Raw genomic sequence first — 16,096 nt, forward strand, 5'->3', positions numbered from 1 at the left:
TCTAAACAAAATTGAATTGCAGTAGAAATTTTCAAGACTATTAGTCTAACCTGTTTGATCTAGTCAGGCATGTTTGATCATATAGTTTCCACTAGTCTCTAAACAAAATTGAATTACAGTAGAAATATTCAAGACTATTAGTCTGACCTGTTTGATCTAGTCAGGCATGTTTGATCATATAGTTTCCAATAGTCTCTAAACAAAATTGAATTGCAGTAGAAATATTCAAGACTATTAGTCTAACCTGTTTGATCTAGTCAGACATGTTTGATCATATAGTTTCCAATAGTCTCTAAACAAAATTGAATTGCAGTAGAAATTTTCAAGAGTATTACTCTGACAGACGTCCCGTCAATGGCGTCATACGAGAGTCCACCGTGCATGGCATCAAAGGTAAATGAGCCTGTGTTTCGTCAGCCTCGTTTTTCTTTAATTTACCTGTACTCGAAATTTAAATTCTTGCGCTGCAGATGGATAACGAGCGAGAAGACGAGAGATTGCGTAAGAACCTCTGGTATCTCTCGAGCGCGGTTCTTGTCGGTTCCTCGACGCGTCTGGAATCTCGTCGGATGGATATTGTCTTTCGCAGGCACTCGTGCGTAGGTATGCACAACGAAGTGCCGTGACACGAAACGAACCGTAAAATCATTCTATTTGTATGCGAGCCTTTGGTTATGAATGTGACATGATCATAGAGATATTATTGGTAGAGTAGCGGAGCCAAAGGAAAAAGAGAACCGCGTCACCCTGTCTGTTTCCATCTTCGACATTTTTATATCATTTTCAATAATTAAGGATTATCGTGTATGCTTTTAATAATTACACGCATAGACACATTTACATGAATAATAAAAGCATAACATGTTATTATTACATTAATTATTTCTAATAACAGCATAAAAATAGATAAGGCACCGCAGTTCCTTTTTCTCTTTCTAACCCTTTTTTCCATTTATTTTTACTATGTCTCCTCTTCTCTATCTATAATATTTCAATGGTTTTAATGCCTTCGAGAATCTCTGGTCTGAAATTCAAGTGTAAATGTGTCGTGCAAACGTGCCAGTAAGAACATTCGAACCTGACACACTGTGGCCTGACGTTCGTAAAGCAGGAACTTCCGTCGAAATAGAAGCGAATTGAACTACCTTTACGCTTCGTGAGTTTCACATTATCTCCACGCTCGATCCTTGTTCGACCGGAACGATCGGATTAAGACGCGATGACGAAACGTAGGTGTGCTTTAAAAACGTTAGAAACACGATCCGAATATCGTCTCGAATTAGTGTCTCCTGTCTCGAGATTTATATTATTACTCGAGTATACATACATTTACTTAAATTTTTACCGAATGGTGAAGAAGAATTCCTGAACTGCTTTTTATATCCAATAAAATTCATTTCACTCGAATGAAATATTGCCAAACTCGATCAACAAGCAAATTTCAATTTACAATTAAATGAATTCTTCGCCATTTAAAAAATCTAACTAAAAATATATATACTCTAATAATAATATATATACATAAGTCCACAGTTTAATTATCACGGAATTAGAAAAAACACTTCTAAGCCTGCAGTATGTCGATTTTCGACGAAAGTGATTCAGCTTGATGGATGACTCAGAAATCGGAAAGTACACTCGCGACGGGGGCACGTTAAATAATTTTATTTTTAGCAGCTCGACGAAATCCATCGGGCGGAAAGACGGTGAAATGAGACGAACCAATCCTCGGAATTATACACATGTTATGGTTTAGGCTTGGGACACATCCCCGGTACAATTCCTCGACAACGTGCAGAGTTTATAGCTTCCCGGGAAGTCGGCTGTCGCTGACAACATATGCGTGAACTCGACGATGAAGACTCGTCGGTTTACGTGAAGGAGAAACCGGGAACAGGCTTTCATTGTTCGCGTATCTAAAATCCGAAAATTCACCGAAATCATCGAAAATGTGTCCGCGTACCTTAAAAGTATTTCGGAGCGACTTATGAAATTGTTATGGAGAAATGACGCATAGCTTTTGCAAGTTTACGACGGGTCTCCAATTGTATGGATTTCTTGCTATCACGGTATTATCAGATAAGAGAGTTTACCTTTCCATGGCATGAATGATTAAAGTGAAAAGGGGGCAAGAGATATTCAGGAAATATCGAATCATTTAAATTATCCGTTATTTACTTTCGAAGTCTGTTCTACAATTTTCTTAATAACTTGACATGTTTATTAACGCGAGCACGATTTGCGCGGCACCTTTGCCGCGAAATAAAAACTGGTCTCTGTGCGTATTTCATTTCCGATTTAATCGAACCGTTCTTAATTAAATTTCAGAGCAATAACGTGTAAAATTACGCGGACTCGATGCTCGCGTCGTTCTGCACGAGTGCCTTATGAAATTATTACCGGTAGAAAGAGTAATGCATTGCACAATGTGGTGGCTCTTATGCATTATGCAACGGCTAGAAGATTGCTTTCTATCTAAGAAGAAAATGATTACTTTTGTTCTCTCGTTATTAAACTTGGAGTTCGTGATAAGTAGACCGCGGATGTTCATGCATTAATGTCGAGTGAAGAGATAATTTGTGAGGATTCGCATTAATGCAAAAATATATAAAATATTAACGTTAGATTGTTTAGAAGACGAGGTATGGTTTATTCAAACATTTATTTACAATTTGAACCTGTAAAAATACGAATTTGCATAAATATTCGCAAAAATGATTGTTTGTGAAGTAGTCGATTTGAATCTTGGCGCCGATCTCAGAACAAAATGGCGGGAATCAGCTATGTGACGACAGATCGTTGAACCCATATGCACTACTGCATTCAACTAATATATTGACTGGCGTGTACTTTCCATTCAATCTTTCTTATTACAAGGAAAAAATTATTGTCAGGCGTTTTATCGATTGTTTCCTCGGAGGTTAGGTTCACCAACTATACGCGATATCTTTTTCAGGACCGTGCCAATACGAAACTTAATGCATCGCGACCCCAAACGCACAACTTGTACATTTCAACAATATTCTACGTTTTTAATAACGAAAAGGACGCTTTTACTCGTTCGAATATAAGTTACGAGTGTGAAATAAACTTAGTGAAGTAACTTTGATAACAAATAAAATAGGGTCGTTAACGCATAAGTCTATAGATATATAAGATATCTATTTAGAATGGCGATAAAAGGTCTTAAAAATTAAGATGTTACAATTTAATCATTAAGTAAACGAAGGATAAGATTCTTGGGTGGATTGTTATAATATAAATTTAATTACTACTTCCCTTTATGGTGTTGGTATTTATGTTTTTAAAGAAGAATCGACGCGCTTTATGGACGCGCCAAATTACAAATTCAAATTCAAATTACTTAAGGTACGAAGCAAAGCGTATATAAAGTCTGGTTCGTTAAAGAAAGAACTGTTTTTATTCAAAAAACCTTTTGAATTTTTTAGTAGTGACTTAAACCTAGTGCCATGAATTTTTACAGAATTTTTACTATAGACAGCAAAGACTCTATGTTTGTTATGGACAACAAAAACCATGTTCAAAACGTTCTTTTAAAAGAACGCAATATCTCAAAGATTGAAATTGCCATATGTAACAAGCACTTAATACTTGGACTAATGTTTCTTCTTTTAAACCAAGATTTTCTTCATCAATATTATTTAGTCGCAGGGCCCAGGGTTCCGTTGCGACCGTCCCTGGGTGGAGGCCGCGCACGGTTGCTGATTTGACTAGTCGTTCGGCGGAAGTGACGCGAGTCGCTTCGTTACGTTTACATTCTGTTCTCGACGTCGCGTTCATTGTGGGGAGCCATTACCCTCGTTCGCGCTAAGCATCGTGCCATATTCCCATTCGCGCCCTAATACTAACAACATTCTCGTAGTTTTAAGTGAAATATTATGAGAGTGAAGACCGAAATGGACGACGACGAAAAGGGGTGAGTAGAAATTCCGTCTCGGCGACCGTTCGTAGACGCTTTTCCACGCGAGAAATATTCGATCGGGACGCGTTCACGGCCCGTCGAGTTTATTGCGTGGGATCTCCATTTGCGTATTGCGGTTACTTCGTGCCTATCGTTTCCTCCTCCGTGTACGTCCGATCTCGAGTTAAAACGGTTATCTGCGTCTCGTAAAACGTCATCGGAGCCCGCGTATCGAAGAAATCGTACGAGACGAAGCCAAACTTTTTTCTCCCCGAAGCAACGAGCGGTTGGATGTGTAGTTTTTCTCGCGAGGGGGGAATAATTCACCGATGCCGGTTTCTTCGCTCTTGTGCCCCGGGTCTTTTCATCCGGCGAAAAGCTGGCCCGTTTTTCCGGAGGAATCTAACGACCCGAATGGGGAAAGGTTGGCTGACAAAAATCGTACGTTTTCGATTGAATTCGGCGTGAAAGTACGCCGCTGCATCGTTGCTCGTTACATCCTTTAGCTCTAGACTCTCTATTTTTATGCTCTATATCCTGAAAGATCAGAGTGCATTTCGATACTCCCTCGCTGCGTGGATTTTCTTCCACGCATTTCGTTAGACCCGAATATCGCCAGGTATTTGGGTAAGCGGCGAATCATGCTTGGATTTTTATATAAATTTTGAATACAGTTTCGAGGGGAGAAACTCTTTTTGTATATAAGAATGAAATTTCTTTCTTAAATTTTATAAGACTTGAAAAATTATCGATGAAACAAGGGTAATATAATACATTGGTTACTACAATTTGAGTAAAAAACTATTTGCTGCAGAGTATGCTATATTTATTCTAGCTTTATTTAAAATCCTCCTTACACATAGATTGTTTATAGATCATGGTATTAACCCGAAACCATAATTGATATATTGATAACAGTTTAATCAAACCTCAAAAGTATAGATAACAAGTATGATTTCAGAACTACTGTAGTTATAAAGAATTAATTTGAATATACTACATATTTAATGATAAATCTACCTGAGTTTATTTATATAGACCTACAACAGATTTAAAAAATTTTAAAAATTTTAAATAAAGTAAATTTTCTTAAATTTGTATGTATTCAAAGATATTTGTATTTTTTTTCATTAATACTAATTATGTAATCGTGTTTTGTGTATTTATATTAATCATTGTTCATCTGTTTGTTACAGAAAGCTGTTTGTTGGTGGTTTGTCCTGGGAAACAACACAAGAAAATCTGCAGCGATACTTTGGCCGTTATGGCGAAGTAATTGACTGTGTTGTTATGAAGAACAGTGAGTCTGGTCGCAGTCGTGGATTTGGATTTGTAACGTTTAGCGATCCTGCTAATGTCCCCTTGGTTCTCCAAAATGGGCCGCATCAACTCGATGGGCGTACAGTATGTATTGGTTTTATAATTGAAAAGCATTGATAAGAAACACATCTAAATAATTTTGCCCCAAAAAACAATCAATTTTTTCGTAATTATTCCATGATATGTAATAGACATTTTTAAAAATTTTAAATTAAAAACGTGTTTAACGAACTATTTACATTATGTTACAGATTGATCCCAAGCCCTGTAATCCGCGCACTCAACAAAAGCCGAAACGTAGTGGTGGCTTTCCAAAGGTTTTTCTTGGTGGTTTACCAAGCAACGTGACGGAAACTGACCTGAGGTCCTTCTTCACTCGATTTGGCAAAGTTATGGAAGTAGTGATAATGTATGACCAGGAAAAGAAAAAATCTAGGGGTGAGTACATAACGATTACTATTTTTATACAGTGGCATTGTTTGGAGTAGTTTCCATTATATCTCTATAACAAATACAATATTAGCCTAATAAAAGCAATGCTGTCCATATTTTCGTATATCTTAACATATATTTTTTTAATTATTCTATTTATTATGGAAGCTACGAAAGACAATTGTTTAAACATTTAAAGTCGACTATTTATGTCATCATGTTTATCGCGTGACTAGGAACATAGTCAGAATTCTTGAATTAAATATTTTCTAAAATCATAACACAAATAATATGTGCAATGTTGTAAAGAAATATCATAAACAAATAATTCATGCGCGCATGTATTATACGGTACGCGTTGATCGTAATATTTCGTACACATCGAATCAAAAATTCTGACTTGAATGCAGCACACCCATTGAAAGTACGATATCAAAATTTTTATCCAGTCATTCATGTAAAGATTGAATATGAATATTAGAATTAGCAGATAATTAGTTAAAAGGTGAATATGTTTCTACGCTTAAGCGTCAATAATAAATGGTCATTGAACTTCCTCTGCTTGATTACCCTTTTTTTTTTTTAATGACCCTGCTCTTGTTTCCCTTAGTAATTATAATTAATACATCCTGATTCATAGACTTCTTAATTAATATTGTTTGTTTTTGACATATACTTACGAAATACTTTAAGGTCCCTCTCCATACATTGAAACTTATATGCATTATATATAGTTATTTATTTAGCTATCTTATCCTGTTTTGCTACTCTTAATAATTCGCCTTGTCTTACCTTAAAACATATTAAGATACTTTATGTTACACTAAATTACATTAAATGTATTTATACATATTGTGATTTTGGCTAAGTTTTATTAAGAATAGATTATTAAGTACATAAGTTAAATGTACATAACTTAAGTCGAAGTTAAGTTATTAGTAAGATACTTTGTAAATCCTGTTCTCTATTAGATATTATCCATCTATTATCTTATCCACTGAATAATACTCTCATTTAATTATACTTATCCTTAACTGGTATATATTATATAAATTATTAATCTTAAATGTTAGTCTACAGTTAATAATTACTATATCTTTACATAAATTAGGATAATATTAATTTTCAGTGGCCTTTTAGTGCACAAAAATTTTTTGCAATAACATCGGTATTCTTACGATTAAAAATTTCGTAGTTATCCACGTTCACGATGACAGACTCGATTTATTTCTTCTTTGAATATTTATTTTACATTTGGTGGCTGCATTCAAGAAGTTAGCGTGCTCGACGAGTTCAACGAAAACCTCTTTTCGCGCCATTTTATTTTTCTAACAATACAGATTATTTTCTATAATTAAAAATTATTTACACGTTTAACAAGGGCTTTCGTTAAATACGATTAGTCAAAGTTTTTCAGGAGTGTAATCTTCTATCTTTATTAACATAACACATAACTTTAAATAACATTAATTTGACATTGTTTAATGTTAATCGTTTAATTCCCATCAATCTTATGATTGTTTAAATATTTCTAATTTCGAGAGAAATATAAATAAAAAGAGCTTCTTAAAATCAGCCATCATAAACTTTTTAGATTAAGTATTTTAACCTTTACAAACATATAAGATGAATAGTTATAATAAGTAATTAAAAATTTCACAAGGTGCATGTTTTAATCGGTATTAAAATTACATGTAATAAGTATTATTTATAAACCATAAAAGATATACTAAATTGAAACTAACGACTATTATTATCATTGATGCAACAAAAGTAATTAGATGTAATGGACCAGCTTGTAACAAATAAAAATTTACAAAAATGAATTGTAACGTTGATAGCCTAATATGCAATGATACAAATTCAGGAGTCGGGGTTATATATATATATATAAAAACAAATAAAACATTGTATTTGTTGTATAAACATATGGGGCAATTTTTGATATACTGTCACGTTTGGACGGCAGGATTTGGCTTTCTCAGCTTCGAGGATGAAGATGCCGTGGACCGGTGTGTCGCAGAGCATTTCGTCAACTTAAATGGAAAACAGGTATAGCATACCTACACACTAGCATATACATTATTAGATTACTGTAATGTAAAATAATAATAAGTACGACTGTTAATATAATGTTACGATTATGTACCACATAGTTCTATATATTATTAATGTTAGTTATAGTACTTATTTTATTTTACACAATTTTTTCGTACTGTGTTACGCTTAATGACTGTACGTTTAGTTACTATTATATAAGTGTCAGTTTAAAAAGAACAAAAAAAAAAAGAAAGAAGAAGAACAAAAGATTTAGAATACCGTACATCATGCGTTATATAAAAGTTAAAAAGAAATTAGAATATATTTAGAATTTATGTAAGACTTGGCGAGTTTTAACAAACTTAGATAACTGTGTACTTACGAAAGGAGATTCATTGAGGCAACAATGGGGTTATTTTAGTTTGATCAAAATTGGAGTCCTATTTAGTGATTTCATTAGTTAAATTCTTGAGAGGGATAGTGGAAAGTTGCATTACCTGTGATTCCGTTCGTTTTTTGTTTCAGGTTGAAATCAAGCGTGCCGAACCACGAGATTCTTCTAGCAAAATGAACGACAGTCATCAGGGACAGTGGGGTCCACCGCAACCTGGTGGACCTCCGATGGGAATGGCTGGGAATATGGGGCCTATGGGTGGTCCGAATGGACACGTGGGTGGACCTATGATGGGTGGTCCGATGGGACCGCCAGGGAACATGATGCAGCAGTATCAGGGTTGGGGCACCAGTCCTCAGACTGGTGGATACGCTGGTTATACCACTCAGTATAACTCTCAGGGTTGGGGTGCACCACCTGGTCCACCTCAGCAGCAACAAATCCCACCACCGCCGCACCATCAGTGGAGTAGCAGTTACAACGTCCAGCCTGCGGCAGCCACCCAAGGTTACGGAAGTTATGGTGAGTCGTTACGACCTGTTCCCATTTAATTTCTTCTAATTCTTAGTCACTTATTCAAATTCGACTATATGAATTAAAAACAGTAACGTTGATGGATACGTTTTGAGTTTGAAAGGATTAAAAAAGACATATGTTCCAATCGCGAAACTCTCGATTTTTGCTACGGTAGAAATTTCAACGCGTTTCAACTTTCAACGCATTTCAAATTTCAACTTTCGAATTATACGCGCGATCGTAGCCGCGAATGTTTCCATGTTATTTCGCTTGTTGCGAAACAAGACGTAACGATTGTACGGTATTTTAATTGCAACGAAGAGAGACAGAGATAGCGGCAATGTTGACTTTCAAATTCGAATAACACTGTTTCGACGATAATTCAGTTTTCATTCGTCAATGTCGATACCATTTACGCATTTGTTAGGACAACACACGATAAGGTCATAGTTATAAAGATTAACAATAACTTTGATCCTGTCCTCTCCCCCTCCATCCTCCTTGGAGATGTTAGGAGAAGAAAGAGAAAGATAAGAACATGAGAAAACAAATACCTATAATGTACAAATTAATTGTAAATTTTTGTTTCGATGCCCCCTGGAGGTTATATCATGGAAAGAGAATACAATAGGACATCATAAATACCAAATGAATATCAAATTGTGTCAATTTAGGCTCATTATTCACTCGATAACCATACACTCTTCAAACGTAGCGTATTTTCCAGCGCTACTACATTCCTTTACCGTGCGACAGTTTCGCTTCACCCTTCGTACGAATGCAATCATCGCCTAATTAAAAAAAAAAAAAAAGTAATTACAGTTCGAATTCCGTTCAATATTTATTTTTCCGCCTTCATTTTTTCGAGCCTGAATCGACGCAATGAACACTTTTGAAACATTGGACCTCATAATCTTATCTGTGAAGTTTGTGCTTGATTGTCTATTGAGACAGCCAAGCACGAACGTTTAAGTCGAACGACGTCAAACGAGTTCCGTTAAACAGACTAGAAAAAAAAAGAAAAAAAAAAAAAGAAAAGAAAAGAAAATTTCATAAGCAAAATTAACCCATTCAAGTGCCAAGACTGCAACGAGCGGGCAAGCTTAATCTGCGCGTTATCAATTCAAATTCCTACACTCATAGAAACATACCATTCAATAAATTTGCCTTCACTGTTCTGCAGAAGAAACTATCATCACATTATTTCAGAAGAGAAGATTCAGAGGTAAGTTCACCATTAGCGATAGACATTATAAAAGAAAAATGTGATTGAAACGCTTCGGAGTCTGTTGCTTAAAGTCCACATATCTTTTCCAGCGGTTTCTAGAATTGTCGCCGGAAAGAACGGTGAGCATGTGCTCGCGTTTGTCAAAACGTATTTCATTTGAAAGATATCATTACTCGATTGAAACACCGCTCACCGGTGCATGCTTGGCACTGAAGTGGTTGACCAAGTTAGGGTACGTTTACACTGCTGCGACGAGCGCGCGCGTTACAACAAACGGCGCAAAATGCACTTGAAGCATTTAAAGATAACAAGCACAGACAAATTAATATATCGAGTTTATACGTTTACGAAAATTCGTTTATTGTGATCTTTGTTGGAAAAATCATGTATTTCAGTGGCGTGACGAAGAGATTAATTTTAAAGTTAAAAAGTGAATATGCTTCGGTGATTCAGCCAACCCTTAGACGATTGTGCAGGGACCCCGGGGCTTCGTTATTTAATTAGTAACTCATTCAAGGCTTAATTGAATCGACATTTGCCATTCCAGCCGAGTCTCTTGCACTCTTCAACCTGTGATTATATTTCTAATTTATCTCGAATTTACTTAAATAATCTGCACTCTTCGGTTTAGTACATACACGAAGGACATAAGAGCTGGCATAGTTTTTGGTCTTAAAAGTATTATTCTCAAGCGAAGGGTTAAACAATTGTTGCTGAAGTACGAAGACTCTTGAGAACTCAGCATCAAACCAGCATTGATACTCCTACAATCGTGGACCAGAAATTATATATCATCATATAGTAATAACAACGCCTTGAAATCAATTGTGCAAGTAGTACGAAGTATAATGGGCATTCGGAGACATTACCCCCTCGTACCTTCGTGAAAACGAGCCCTAGACGCAGAACCGCGAGTTTGTTCATCTCCTAAAGCAGGAAAGATCGTCGTTTGCGATGGTTGACCGTTGTTGACGGTGGAGAACCATAATTCGCTATCGGCACCCTCGCGAATCGTCGTTTCATGGAATTGGGCTCATTTCGAGGACTTCAAGCGTGTTCTGCAACGGAGCATGGTCGCTGCAGTGTAAACGTATCCTGAAAAAAAGCATAAGAAGACGACGGTGGTCGGTGACACGTGTTTTGTGTGGTTGATGATCGCAGGTGGGCCGGCGGCGGCCGCTTCAGGGGGCTACGGGCCCACGGCGGGTACTGGCGGGGCTGCGGGGGGCGGGCCCGGGGGTTCCTGGAACTCCTGGAACATGCCACAGAATGGGCCTCCTCCTGGGACCCAGCCACCACCTCAGCCCCCTCAGCCCAACTCCTCGCAGCCCAACTCCAACTCGAACCCCTCTGGCCCGCAGGGTGAGTCTTCAAGCTCAGTCAAACAAAAGTCTTTCCTCTTTCCACCCTTTCGCATCATACAGCTCCAGTTTCACCTATTCGAGTCTAAACTAAAGTCATCTACTGTTTCGTTTTCTGTTTTATATTCACTTTAGTTTGGTTAAACGAGGCCCCGACATCCTCTGGAATTCTCGGTTGTATTTTCTTTTTAACCCTTTGCACTCGGAGCCGTTTCGTTACGGAATGTGCAGGAATCGTGCCCTATCGCCGTAACGTAACTTATAAGGCATGTGATTTACTGTAACGATACTCGAGCTTGTACGAATCTTTAGACATTATTATGTCTACGATAGAGCAAGATATTTATGTCAACGATCAAAATTTTATACTAGTACGTGATTATGTGTGAAGCAGTCGTAGATATGCCATCGATAGTTTCTATCTTTAAGTTGCAATCTTAGGCTTCCTTGTTTATCTTCACGAATTGCACCGTGTCATACAAAATATGTTTTCATATTTTACTCTCTTAGACAAATGTTCTTTGTCGCTTTTTTAAGGCGTAGAATATTCACGCATTCTTTTTCCATGTAACACAAGCTCAGATTTGTTATATACAGTGTCCCAGAATTAGTAGGAGAACCGGAAATGGGGGAAACTGTAGCTGAGATGATTCTGAAGCACAATTTCCTTTGCGAAAATTTCGAATGCCGCTTCGTTTTTGAATTATTAACGAAAAACTACGAACCAATCGCAACCATTGAGTTAGCCATTGGGCCAACCTCTCGCGGCTGAGCGCGGGCTACTCGGGCGCTGTGATTGGTCGACGGTTTTTCGTTAATAATTCAAAAACGAACCATCATCCGATCTTTTTCCAAAGGAACTTCTGGTTCAGAATCGTCTCAGTTCCCATTTCCAGTTCTTACACTGATTCTGGGACACCCTGTATATCTTAATAGATCTACCATATTCGAATTTGATTCCTCGTGCTATTTGAAAATAGAAATTTTCAAGGAATCGTACACTTTTACAAGTTTTACTTTTTTTTTTATTCAGTGTAATCATTAATAAAGTTTTCCTGGATTTACGATGTCAGAAGAGACATCCGAGTGCAAAGGGTTAACACATGCCTCCCTTTCCTTTGTTAGCGATCGATTGTTTACGACGAAACGAAACGATGGCTCGTCCGTGTAATCATTCATCCTTTGTCAAAATACCGGCATGATTGTGATCTTAGCGGCCAGATCGCGTTTTGCTTCTTAATAAATTGCGTGCCGTTTGAACGCCTCGAGGCTGTTCCATTGCGAGGGTGGTTTATCGTAATATTATGCCACTGATAAGGGAACGTCGCGAGCTGTCAGATCCTGATTCGAATAAATCTTTGCACGAATGCTCGTTGGTTCAGTCCGAGAACTGTAACATGTTTCGTATTCCTAACGTTTCACCCTTAGGGCGTGAATTTTTAATAAAGAATATTCTCTTAAGAATGGGGAAGATATGGAAGGAAAATGAATTTTTCGGAAATTTGCTCCTACCATATCACAGACCTGTCGAAAATAGTACAATTTATATTTGAAACATCACGATATTTATTAATATTTAAAATAAATGCGATAGTCTGATACGAATGGTGTTTTTTTTACCGAAAATACTCTCAAGAACTCTCAAGGATCAACGAACAATTGTGCAAAGTCTCATCGAAATCTGGCACGTCCCTAGCATTTCATCATTTGGCTGTGTCAATGTCGCTGTTAACAAATACTAATCGGCTTTTGGGTATTACGGAAGAGACGAGCTTTTGCGCATAGGGGTTGGAAAAATGATAACGATTTGTTCCTTTACATTTCAAACGAGACGAGATTTACGTTCTTTTCCAACGAGTCAAATTTTGCCTCCACCCCCTTCCGTGAAATTCCCGCGCGACTCCAAATCCCTTCGATACTTGCAAATTTATTAGTTCGTTTTGTTAACCGATGATCCCGATGTTCGTGTCTTTAACGCTTGATTTGTTGCGTGCAGAATTACAAAAGCATGTACCTTTCGATCGTGTACGAATCACAAATATGTATTTAATTATTTGAGAGAAGTTTAAATAGCAAAGAAAATTTTTGCGATACTTAGACGTAGAAAACATAAGATTGGAGCTACGCTTAGAATACTTCTTATGCTTATGATTGTTAGCTAGCTATAGTAGTGATCATACGAGTCTCGCACTTATTCATCCGTCATTTCACTTCTGGTTCAAAAAATTCTTTTGTTCGTTTCAATTGTCTCATCACCTTCTCGTCCTATGCGAACCAATACAAGTATTTTCTTTCTACTTACGTTGGTTGTCTGTTTATTTTTACTTTAAATAGTACCTCCTAGAAACAATAGCTGGCCAGTACCCCTTTGATAAGTTATTTTATTTATTTATTTATTATTTTTTTTTTTTTTTAATATTTTCACTAGTTATTGTCGTGGCACTGTTAGCAATAGAGTAGGTATTTGGAACTAATTTTTCGAATATGTCTATGTATATTACATTTTAAGGCGTTGTCGTAAAGAGATCAAAGATTCAAATTTTTCTGAAAACGATTGATTCACAGTAATGTATGATAGTGCAATCCTACTCTCGCTCCTTTCATTTCCTTTATTGCCTACCTGCAGAATCTGCGACGAATTTATGTCTTAACGTTCCAAGTTCACCAACGATTGTTGCAATTTCTCGTTACTCAATATCGATCTCGAAGAACGAAGTTCGTTTTAATAATCAACTTAGTCGAACTCAGTCTCGGAGCAACGATAGACATCGATTCGTCCTCGAAAACCTGAGATCAGTATTATTTTCCGCTTGTTCTATGCGATAAGTTTATTTCCTCGAGAATCCTTTACGAAATTACATTTCACTATAAGTTTGCAATTGTTTACGAAGCATAGAAAAACGAGATAGCGAACAGAGCAGAACATGCTTCACGTATCCAAATCCAAAAAACCGTACTGGTCTCAGCATTTTTGTACAAATATAATTACGCTATTTCAAACGAACACGTACACACACGAACACACACTGACGTATTTGTAAATAAGTAAAAGATACTCGAGATATATTTTAGATACTTATTTCGTTCGTTGGAGAAGCTCGGTCGCCTTTTAATTTTGTTTTCTAAGGAAGGTCGGTAGGTTTCTCGAAACGCATGCTCAGAGTTTTATTCGTCGAGCGCTTTCTTCTTCGACCGTAGAATGCCGTAGTTGAACGATTCGTCGCGTTAGCGATCCTTAGTTGATCATTTATCGTCTTAGCATTCCGGGGCGAAAAGTATCGAAAATGTATCTTCGTTGGAAGTAGTTCCAGCTTCTCTGAATAATTGAGACGTGGGGTAAGTGGCGAGGGTGGATAATGTCAGGTTGAAAATCCATGTTCCAGGTGATATGTATTCACGACAGACAACCGGCTCAGGTGCACCTGGGTCCAGTAGCAGTTCGGCTAAGACTCCGGATTACACTGGGTACTCCGCATATGGTAATTACGCTGACACCAGTTATCCTCAGCGTTCATATCAGGGAGGAGAAAGCAACCAAGGTGGGTATGCCGCCAGCGCCCCTAAACCCCAGCAAGGCTTTGATTTCAAAGAGTGGCAAACCTCATGACCATTTTAATTGACCCGTGATGGAGAGATGCGCTGAATGGCTTGGCCTTGCTCGTGGGGTATTTCTTATTACATATTCGGGGGAAAAAAAAAATACGCAAACCAAAAATAAAAAAAATACAATAATAATAACAAAAAGAAAACGCAACTTGTATATCGATCGTGAATCTGCGCTCGGATCCTGGGACATTCTTTGCGAACGAATGGAAAGAGAACAGTTTGAACGGGGACGCATTGTTTCCGAATCGTTGTACATTGATAGTTGTCGGTAGTTCATTTTTTAGGGAGTTTGAATATCGATAGTTTTTCTTTTTACAGGATTCTGGAATCGATCACGTTTGGGAGTATTTGTGGTTGGAATTTTTCTTTGTAGCGTGGACGGTGGTTTTGTCGAATCCGCGATTACTTTCGTCTTCTTTCTCTATTTTTTTTTTTTCATTTCTTTATATTTTTTGAAGCAAAGAATGTCTCTAGCCGAGCCAGCATGTCGTTCGCGAGCGGTCGTATTCGCAGTTGATTCAAATGATACTTTACGACATATCTTTTTTCGGCATTAAAAAGAGAGAAGAGACGGCAGCATCTGCCCAAGTTTGTAAAACGGAAGCGTCAAGAAAAAGAGGGTGTTAGGTTGCTCGAAACATTGATTTCATTGATCGCTCGCGAGAACGGCCCATGATCTTGTCGGGTTTCGAAATAAACTGGAAAACAGCGAGAGGAACGGAACCTGTCATACTTACTCAAGAATAAAATAAAAAGAGAGGTAAAACCGCAAAAAAAAAATAATAATAAAACAAAACAAAACGGACAAACGCAAAAGAAACAGAAAACTTACGAAACGAAGGGAGATCAAGAGTTTACGATTAAAATAAAATAAAAAAAAAAAAAGGAACACCCATGGTGCAAGCGAATTTTTTGTGTATGGCACTGGGATAGAGGGTAGGAAGCGAAACATAGAAGTATTATAAGGATAAACTAGATCGAGTTGGAATTAAGTGACGTATAAAAGAAAATGAAACAGTAAAAAAGCGAGTGTAAAGAACGAGGAATGCTGGAAACCATTAATTACTTAACAGCATTTACGACGGGGGTGAATGAGATCTCGTTTTTGAGAATTTCATTCTCAGTGGATGGCACAAATTTCGACGCTCGTTCACCTCCTTATTATTATACATTTAGTAAACCACTCTTCGGTAATTTGAAAATAAGAATAATAAATAAAAGAAGTCTAATATTATTAACGGTCTCCAAGTGGAATGTCAGCGATTTGACTTGCACAT

The 16,096-nt window shown here is 37.2% G+C and overlaps 1 protein-coding gene across 3 annotated transcripts; it reads left to right on the forward strand.

Annotated features, from left to right (window-relative positions):
- Positions 1 to 3,771: 3,771 nt before the first annotated feature.
- On the forward strand, positions 3,772 to 15,704 carry LOC128893382 (heterogeneous nuclear ribonucleoprotein 27C-like). 3 transcript variants are annotated; one of them, XM_054154299.1, is made up of 8 exons: positions 3,772 to 3,937; positions 5,119 to 5,326; positions 5,494 to 5,680; positions 7,644 to 7,726; positions 8,240 to 8,630; positions 11,014 to 11,214; positions 14,597 to 14,752; positions 15,381 to 15,704. In XM_054154299.1, the coding sequence occupies exons 1-8, from the start codon at positions 3,900 to 3,902 to the stop codon at positions 15,413 to 15,415; spliced, it is 1,299 nt and encodes a 432-aa protein (XP_054010274.1). In that variant the 5' UTR covers positions 3,772 to 3,899; the 3' UTR covers positions 15,416 to 15,704. The 3 variants fall into 3 exon arrangements, with proteins under 3 accessions (XP_054010274.1, XP_054010273.1, XP_054010275.1); XM_054154298.1 differs by having other exon boundaries at positions 3,775 to 3,937; positions 14,597 to 15,704; XM_054154300.1 differs by lacking the exon at positions 11,014 to 11,214 and having other exon boundaries at positions 3,776 to 3,937; positions 14,597 to 15,704.
- Positions 15,705 to 16,096: the final 392 nt, after the last annotated feature.

The sequence above is a fragment of the Hylaeus anthracinus genome, unplaced genomic scaffold (assembly GCF_026225885.1).
Source record: "Hylaeus anthracinus isolate JK02 unplaced genomic scaffold, UHH_iyHylAnth1.0_haploid 27399, whole genome shotgun sequence".
In the NCBI taxonomy this organism is placed as follows: domain Eukaryota; kingdom Metazoa; phylum Arthropoda; class Insecta; order Hymenoptera; family Colletidae; genus Hylaeus; species Hylaeus anthracinus.